Source organism: Apaloderma vittatum, unplaced genomic scaffold, assembly GCF_000703405.1.
Source record: "Apaloderma vittatum isolate BGI_N311 unplaced genomic scaffold, ASM70340v1 scaffold17054, whole genome shotgun sequence".
Lineage (NCBI taxonomy): Eukaryota > Metazoa > Chordata > Aves > Trogoniformes > Trogonidae > Apaloderma > Apaloderma vittatum.
The window spans coordinates 9,867-19,669 of record NW_009711139.1 but is presented as its reverse complement, the minus strand read 5'-3'; the positions used below and the strand labels follow the sequence as shown (position 1 = coordinate 19,669).

Below are 9,803 nucleotides of genomic sequence, written 5' to 3'. Positions count from 1 at the left end.
GCTCTGGAGGCACAGAAAAAAAACAAAACCCCCAAAAAAAAAAAAAAAAGTGCCCTGCTCAGCCTGTGCCGAGATGTTCAACACACTCGGAGGCTGTCAGGTCAACGGCAGTAAACAGCCCTTGTCAGCTGATCCAAGTGTAGAGGCATCGGAGAACAGTCGCTGACGTTGCATGACAACACCATTCTGGAAAAGTTATTTAAGAAAAAGAACTTCTCCTCTTACCCACAGGTGGCACAAGTATCTCTAACACAAGCCCAATCCAAAGACCAAGCTAATTTATTTGGGGCCCAACTCCACTTGCGCAGATCATGGCCAGTAAGACTCCCGTGAAGTCTTCTGTAAAAGTCAGAAGACTTATTCCAGTTACACTCAGTCTTATCCCAGAGATTTCTTAATTATTTAGCTGCAGAGGGTGAAAAGTTACACAGCAGCTCCTCACACCTCCTGTTAGCAAAAGGGTCCCCACACTACTTGGGATGAACTAGAAAGATAATTCCTTGCATGTGTCATGGTCAAACCAAAAATTGCCCTGCTCAAATATAAAGTTTTCTTCAGAGATGTGCTCTCCAAGAAGCAGCTTTAGTAAAGGTCATGAACACACACTTACGAGGTGTCCATAACCACCTGTGTCCACACCAACTCACAGAATTTAAGAATAAATTGCAGATCAGCCTGCTCTGACCTCCCGAGTCCCCGAGGCCACAGAATTCCAGTTATTCCTGTAGAGGACGGTCACTTCTGCAACGCTTGCCACAGCTCCAGCACACACAGCACACCTGCGCCTCAGAACGTACCCTAGGGTGGGCTTTAAATGAAACCCCCAAGACCCACCAGAGGGGTAACTGCACTGTACCATTAAAAAACAGCAACAGAGAGGTCGTGCTGAGGACACACAACCTTGGGTGGCACCAAAGACACGGCGCTGACCGACAGCGTAAGCCAGCCCAAACCCGAAACGTGCGCATACGCACGTCTTTCACTTACAAAGACAAGGAGCATTAAGAGTGCTTTTGGATCCAACACTGAATTACCTTATTGCCTAACGCTTGTAATTAGAGGGTAAAATGGATTGGGAAGCTTACAAGCATCTCATTCAATGAGAAACAGGGGATTTGCATGCGCAGCTTGCCTAAGTGTTGAGGAACCACCAGCAGAAACGTCTGAGGATCAGTGGGAAAGTAGATGCTGTAATTAAACGCCATCACGCAATTATTAAAATAACCAAAGCAGCACAATAACTGCTCAATAGGGATGAGCCTCCTGCGTACCAGTGAAACACCCTGGAAGAAATCTGAAGTTTAGAAGATGAGGTTTCACAAAATAAAACAAAAAAAAAATTACCGAAAACAGTCCAAGCACCTGCAGAAACTGGGAGAGGAGGTACCAAAGGGGCGGCACATGGGGGAACAGAAAAAGCCAGGTGATGCAAAAGCTGACACTTGTAGCTAAGCTCTGGGATCTGAAAGAGCCAGATCTCCGCTGCAGTGATGAGAATAAGCAACTTTCTTGCTGCAGTCCCTTACTAAGTGCTCCCCTCTGAAAATCCGTGCCTGCAAGGTTTTCTTTACTGGCAACTGGCACACAGATGATAAGAGCTAAAACAAATGAAAGCATCAATTTCCCAGTTACAACTTCTGATCTTTATAGTTGTCAAGGTAAAATCCTTCATTGGTAAAAACAGAGCTAAAGGTAACATTTTAAAATTAACTCTGGCCAGGAAGCACCAAACCTCATGCCAGGCAACACGTAAACAAACCAAACTAGGGTAAAACTGAATTTTATTTGGAAAATATAGTTCATTGTCACTTTCTCAAACTTGCCACCAATTTCCTGAGAAGTTTCATTTGATAAACAAGGAAGTGAGCTGTATTACTAGCCTCGCTAACTGTGCAGTGTGCTCCACTTTTTTTTTTTTCTTTTTTATGTGGGGTGGTGGAAGGGAGATGATGACAACGGATACATAGAAGCAGCAGTATAAGCAGGAGGATTTTCTATAACTCCACATTTCTCTAAGTCATTTGGCCAGACGCTGTGTTCTTATTTACACACACGGCTTTGCCAACAGAAGTGCACAACCCAGGGCTTTAACATCCACGTTCAGAGCGTGTTTGAAAGCTGAAAACGTTAGCTTTCAGTTTTACTAGTGTGTGGGCTTTGAAGTTTGACTGGTTTTTAAAAGCATTTCATTATTAAAATATGCACTTGTACTCAAGGAGAAAAAGAAGTTATCAAAAAAAAAAAACAAACCACCTCACAACATTTTCACTTGGTATTCATAACAGCACTTCAGCTTCACCAAAGATGCTCCTTTTAAAGCACAGCAATACCCAAGAGATGCAAAACACCAACACTTTGATAAGACAAAGCACACTAAACCTAGATTTTAAAACACAAGTGTCTGTCACTTCTCTCATCTACTTTTAAAACAAATAAAACACATAGAAAGCAGAATATTCCTTCCCTTCCCCTCAAGTATTAAATCCTTTCTACAAATTAAATCTGCAAACGTAATTCATCACCCTGCATGCACAGAGTACAACTTACCAGCATCAAGCCCCAAATAATCATTCTAAGGATACCAACACTAGCTGTAGGGCAAAAAACCTCCTAATCCTGCAATTTTTGCCATTTCTAGGCATCATGTACCTCAAATAAGGAGCCTGAAGTATTATCCAGCTGACTAGCTTTTAATTTGAACAATGCGAACAGCCTTTGTTTAACCGTGACCCAGAGCCACACATGAAATGAGATTAAAGTTGTCTCTTCACATTTAGTAATCTTCTAGTTAACATGCAAAACAACAAGAAAGCTACTTTGAAAGGAAAAAAAAAAACAAACAGTCAGGCCAACAGAAACCAAGGGCTGTGCCTGACTGCAGCTCAGCAACTTGTTCAACACATTATTACCTTCCTACACCGACACGACCCCGTGCCTGGGCAGGGGGCTGCACCCCAAAATGCCTTGGGAGGTAAGTCCAAGTGCCAGTGAACACACAGAGTATGTTTCCCTCAGTTTGACCCCAAGGACACAGTCTCACCAAAAGGTTCAAGGCACCACAGTCACAGACCCCGGTGCTATATTCTCCAAAAGACCCTGAAGGATGTAGTTTTCATCACCCCCAACACGCCGAGGTGAGAAATGTGCTCTGTCCTACATGCGGGGACACCCGAATGGGAAAATTTAAAGTGAAACACACTCCTGGAATCTGATGTTAATCCAACTGCAAGACTTGAGCACAGCTTTTATGCACTGACCAAGAAAAAGACGAACCATATCGCTAGTGGTGTTTAAGTATCTGTAATCTCTACGGCCACTGTAACTAAAATATGCAACTGCTGACGATCATCCCCACTGACCTACACAGGAAAGGCTACAGACGAGCTTTTACTGTCATGGATTCTCAGTTTTCCAATGATTACCAAGGGTGAACATCTAAGAAGAGGAGCAGTGATACTGTTTATTTTGCAGGATTTTTTTTTTTTTAAAAAAAGTTATACCATATGTTTACTTAGACATTCCACAAACCGTAGCAACTTTAACGAGCTAAAACAGTCAGTGTTTTCTTCTGAATATAGAGGGTATTTTCTATATTATTCTACTTACTGTGAAGATAGTCTGCTAGGTCACCACCATTGCAGTACTGCAAACAGAGGAGAAACTCAATTAATGCAAGGCAAATCAAAGACGAAAACAGTAAACCTCACTTGGATGGCAGGCTTATCATGGCATTCAAATATAAATAATCATATATATGTCAAAATATGTATTCAGAACTTGGCAGGAAAAAAGCAAACAACAGTCTAGTAGGTTCCTCTTCTGTCCCCCTGGCTACTATCTTCATCCAGACTGCTCCAGTTCTCAAAGCCACACAGCTCTAGATTAGATTAGCAAAAGCCTCACAAGTGAGACTGTGAGCAGAAAGCACTACTTGTGTAACACGCTGGTCTGTTTAAACCAAGTCGGTTTTGTTTCCAAAAGAAAAAGGGGAAAAAGAAGGAGAATTAAGCCAGAATAAAATAAAACAAAAAAAAAAAATGAACCACACTCACCTCCATAACCAAGTAGACAGAGTTTGCCAGTTCCTGGGGAAAGAGAAAATTGAAAAATATAAAATTTATGCATTGAAATATTTCACAGGTGTTACGGTTGCTGCATTTCTTTTTAAACAGGTAAACTGTGCTTTATATGATTCAGACTGAAAAGAGGCAAAAAAAAAAAAAAAATCATTCTAGACTAATTCCTGGAGGACTGTTTACTTTGAAAGTGCCAGGTATTTCAGCATTTTCTTCCTTTCTGTGTATGTAGTTATTTAACAAGCAAATCTCCTGTATTGTGGCTTGGGTCTTCATGTTCCTTTTGGGATGAACTGCGGCATGCAACGCAGATGCTGGCACGCTACTATCTTAGAGCCTTAATCACTTCCACATTTAACTTGGCCCTTTAGAGCAGCCATGCCCACACGAGCAGCGCCAGTCTGAGCGGAGAGATAACAGCAAAACAACTTTGGGACCTTCAATTCAACTCCAGGGCTGAAAAGTGCCCAAGAGATCCACCCGCGACTTGAGGGCGAAAAAGGAAACATCTCGGGTCAAACCCACAACATTGGCCAAGCAGTTTGTACACGCGCATTAAGAAAGTGATTTTATCGGGTGGCTAAAGCTGTCTGGCTTATCGTGGGAGTCAATGCCAAAGCCCAGGCCAAATGCTCGTCTTCCTGTGCTTGCTACAGATGAGGCACTGGGATGCTTCTTGAAATCCTGAGAGGTTACTTCCAGCCTTAGCTGATCTTCTGCACTGCTGGCCTGGCCTTGGGAAGCGTGTCCAAGGCAGGTGAGAGACTCTGCAAGCACGAGATACTGCAGAGAAATACTGCCTGAACGTAGAGCACCACAGAGCCGCGACGGACACTTCCACGTCCGCGCAACCCGGCACTTGTTGCGCAGAGCCATCACACCACGAGCAGAGAACAAGGGCGAGACCGGCCAGGCATTTCAGCTCGGGGCAGACCCACAGGGGTGAACGACTCCAAATCCTCTCCTTGAAACAGAAGTCGGACAGAAGCAGACAGACTGCGTAAAAGCCCGTACGCTGGGAGTCACTCCTAAACTCAAGGCCCAGGACAAGCCCAGGTAGCGACAACAGCCTGGCTAAGTGGAGAAGCTCTGAAAGCAGAGGCCATTTCCACAGCCCTAGGGCAGCAGGCCGTTACCTACAGGACGTTTAGATACCTGCCTGCCCCATTCCTCTTCCGAGCCTGACTCTGCCAGCCTCCTTTTTTTTGGCGGCCCCCCCTGGCTGCTTTCAGCCCCTTTCACCGGGCTCTGCCCACAGGACTGTGCCTCCCACCAAGCCCGCACCAAACCAGCTGCCTTTGTCACCGCCTCAAGCCCTCCGTGCTGCCCGTGATGTCTCTTGCACTCCTCTTGTAACCTCACAACACGAAATCTGAGTTTTCAAGATGCTTGCTGGAACACTGCTTGGAGGAACACATGGGGAGAGGGGAGGAAGCTGAGCTACCCCCGGTCTGAGAGCCCCAAGCTCGAGCTGTGTGCAGCACAGGGCACCTTCCCCTGGGGGGCTCGCGGCACCGCAGGGACAGTCCAGCAGCCTCAGCTCATGCGCTTCCCCCGGTTTGAGCGTTCACCACCCTCCAGGGCTGGTCATCCCCTGCTCCGACAGCTCTTCTCACTGCCGAACCCAGCTGAGCTTTCTGAAAGTCCCCTTGTTTGTCCAAAAAAGCATTTTTCTGCGACACTTCAAGACAGCGTCTCATTGCATTTCCTTGCATGACAACTAGCGCTTTAAGGAGGTTCTATTTTCCAATCTCTGCATTTAAAAGCTGCACCCATCAAGTCATCCGCTTTCCCACACACTTTGGATGAAGTGGGAAACCAGTCTGTGGTTAGAAGCACTGGCCCAGGGATGCAGCGCAAGAAGAAAACCCCGGGCATCACCGTCAGCACTGCACGTGACAAAGCGCTGTGGGAAGAATATCAGAAACATTCAGAGCCCACAAACTTCTGCTGTCCCATCAGTGGAAGGTCAAAGGCTTACGAAAGGCACCCAGCCTTCGCAGGAACCCAGCCACACCTGCACCAGAGGACAGGAGGACGCAGCAGCAGCTGCCCAGGGCAGGAGTGCGGGGCTGCCGGCCAGGGAGCTCGCTGCAGGGCAACTGCCGGGCACGGAGGATGCGTCTGAAGTGGTTTCTGCAGCCCACACCGAGGTCATCCCTGCCACAGCAACACCTTTCATGGACACTTCTTCTCTAAACATGCTGTGAGCATCGCAGCTCGGTAACTTGACACATTAACACGTACAGTGCCAGCAAGGTTTGGGGAAGCTTCACGTATTATCACCCATATAGAAGATAAAGAGGAAGTTTAGCTTACACAAAGTAAGCCCAAAAGATATTTGCAATAAGTGATTAGCCAATAGTTAATGTACACCGTACAGTTTGGTTGCTTTTCCACTGTACGTTACTTAAAGACTCTGCAAAACAAACACCAAGTCATTGATTTTTGGTGGCCACTGTGTGCAGTGACCGGGGTTAAACAAGGACCTACAGAGGCAAGGGAGCCGCTCTGCCCCACTTCCTCAGCAAAGTGACCTTGGTGGTTGGTGGCTTTATCCCAGCGCCGCAGGGGGAAGAGATAAGAGGGTAATGCCAGATAGAAGCAGGTGGCTCCCCCAACCACTCGCTGGCAGCAGCGCCCTCGGAACAGCGAAGCCTCCCCAGGAAACGCTCCCCACCCGCCCACCGCAGCGGAGGAACATTTAGCAAGTGCTATTTTCAGATGGCAGAGACGCCTGTAGCGGGGATGACACAACTTCCACATTTGCAACTTCAGCGTTTCAAGGCTCGCTTTATCAGAATTAAGATTTGTAGGAAATTTGTCAACAAAACTAAACATTTATTTCAGGAAGGGCCCCAGAAATAAGCTCTTGTTTGGAAAACGCCTTCAGCCAGTAGCTTGCTGTGGTTACAACAGATACTGCTGTCCAAAGAGCCTTCTGGTTTCTCAAATGGGCTGATTTATTTATGATTTGTTCATTAACAAAACAAGGAAAAAAAATACTGGAAGCCAAGTGTTGCAGGCTACCAGTCTCCCTGAAAAGAACCAAAATGCCCAACCCATTCATTTCCACATCAGTAACATGAACAATATTAGAGTTTGTTGTATTTCTGCAGAGGCTGATGTCCAAGAAGCGCTTCAGATAATTTACTCTGGACCTCTTACACATGCCAGCCCGTGCAGCCAAGGCTAATCCTGTCACGAAACAAGCTTGACGAAGGGAACGGCACAGAGGCAGCCCCCTAACTTTTCCTCTCATCACAAAGCACAGCAGCACCCTGACCACGCTCCACAACAGCATCAAAAGGCTTCTGCCAAAGACATTAAGCTGATAATTAATCAGTCTGGATCACTGCCTGACTTGTAGTTCTTGCAGCAGAGGCCCCAGCGATGAAGTTACAATTTAATTGAGTGTAAAAATAGGCAGCAGCCTCTACTGTCTACAAATAACACACATCTGCTGACGGAGGACAAAGAAATGAAGAATTTCATTTAGCAGTACAGCATAAATCACCCCGGGACTGCGCTGTGTTACAATTCCTCATGGGACACTAGAAGGGATGCCATTACAGACACCAACACCCGGCAATCCCCCTTTAAATTTTCTCTCCACCCATGGAAGGTGGCATGATCCTCTTCTTGGAAAGTGTGTTTTTAGGTGTGTCCACAGGGAAACGTCTGGGTGTACCCACAGTTAGTCATCCTCCTACCACAGCTTAAAATGTCTGGGGAAGGAAACTTACTCAAAGAAATCCTCCTCTGCACTCTCCCCCAGCGCCTAGCCTGCCACCAAGTTCAGAGAGACACTGAGGAACGGAAAAATCTTGAAGTTTAATTGCACAACGCTCCAAAACTCTCGGCACCGCAGTGTTCTCACCAATCTGCGCGGGACCAGTGTGGTAACAGATACTGGGGTAAAACCAGCCACGAACGGCTCCCACCTCAGACAAACTATCATTTCTAGAGAGACTGGGAGGTGCAGGAGGAAGGTTTTGAAGATGAAGACAGCCCTGCTGCGATGCCCATGTGCTGAGCAGGCTCCTCCTGCCTACGGGAGAGGAGTCCTCAAAACTGGTTTAGTTACTCTCCTGCAGAGCAGCGTACCACCGCCTCCTTGTTGGCCTCCCTCTGATGGCAAAGGTTCCCGTTTCGTACCTCTCCAAAGATATTTACCCTGTGCTGCTCACCACTGCCTCTCACACAGCACCCGCAGCAGCTGCCAAGCACAGACAGTTGCCACACAGAGATCGGGGCCAGGACTCATCGACTGCACCAACCAACACAGGCAGAACATAAAGCTGAGGGTCTGACAGGGGAAGATAAACTTGACATCAACCAAAAGCTAAGCTTTTGCACTCTGTTTTTATTTTCTTAATGCTACTTCCCCTATCTGCTGCAGCAGAACCATGGCACACCGCATCCTCCCGTTCTGCCCACAGGATCGCACGGAGCCAGCACCCCCGTGGGCTACGGTCTCTAGTCACTGCTCCTGGGACAGCGGCACTGGAGTCACAAACACAGCCTGTAACGAACAGGATTTTGCTTTATGGACGTTAATTCCTAGGCCAACGACACCTGGGAAGCCTCTGGGATTACTAAAATGGGTGGGCTTGGGAAACAGAACCCACTGCTCTCAAGAGAGGGAAGAAACTTTCCAAACACTAAAATCTCTTGGTATTATTTCACTCTGGCTCACAGCTTGGCTTGGGCAGGCTAACCTCTAAAAAGGGAAGGGAAAACCATCACACTATGCAAGGATTATCTCTTGACGAAAATATATGAACAGAAGCAAGATAAAAGACAATAGAAACATCAATGAGAATTGTGGGAGCACCTACCAATGCCCACCCATTGGAAAATAGATCTAAAGTAAATTGCCAGAAGATATTCACATGCCTTTTGACCTCACATGGAAAGAAAAACACATCTTTGAGCCTATTGTGCTTCTCCATTTTCTGGCCCTGGTCATTCTCTTCAACTCTTCTGAACAAGGAACTTGGGAACATTTCAACCAGGTTTCCAGTTCAGGAGACAACAGTTAACTCAGATGGAGGAAGAAAAGACAGCAGAAGAGGAGCAAAGTACTCCTTCACTGCAGTATAATCTCCTTCCTCCACAGACATACAATGACAGAGCTTCACAGCCAGAGAAAAGTGCATTTTAGGACAGGTTTTTGGGATTCAAGTCACACAGCCAGTGAGGTCCTGCACCAAGAGAGTTGGCACCAGCAGCCACTTTCCTCTTGTGTCTGGGCTACGCTGGAAGTGATAGGTCTTGGGTTATGGTTGCAGCCACCTGTAAGCACAGTGGGGGAGATGGTCTGCAAGCAATAAACACCATCACCCAACAGTCTACTCAGTAACTTTGCACGTCTTCGCACATCCAGGTCCAGCAATAAAACCTACTCCAACTGACTAAAAATCACTATTACCAGTCAGCAGACCTTCGCAAAAGAGTGAGGGTTCCCAACTTCTTCATGTATCTCCCAAGGAACAAGCATAAGAAGCAAGACCCAGAGACACCCACAGACTTCTGCATTGGCTCCTGACCTTGTACTGCTTCCTACGGACCTGCCAGCTTGCTCCAGGGTGTGGAGCGTCAGCGGAGGCACAGGGCAAGCAGGAGGGAGGCCCTGCAGCCCAGAAGAGCCTGGTTTGTGGCCACTCTTGCAGCAGGCAGATTTCTGCAGGACCAGAAGAACAGTGATGCCAAGGATCAGCGTTA

The 9,803-nt window shown here is 46.8% G+C and overlaps 1 protein-coding gene across 1 annotated transcript in view; it reads right to left on the bottom strand.

The window, feature by feature from the left end:
* ULK1 (unc-51 like autophagy activating kinase 1) overlaps window positions 1-9,803 on the bottom strand; it is a 76,196-nt gene that overhangs the window by 56,590 nt on the left and 9,803 nt on the right. The window contains 2 exon segments of the mRNA XM_009867557.1: window positions 3,607-3,643; window positions 4,053-4,085. Coding sequence (XP_009865859.1) covers window positions 3,607-3,643; window positions 4,053-4,085 — 70 coding nt within the window.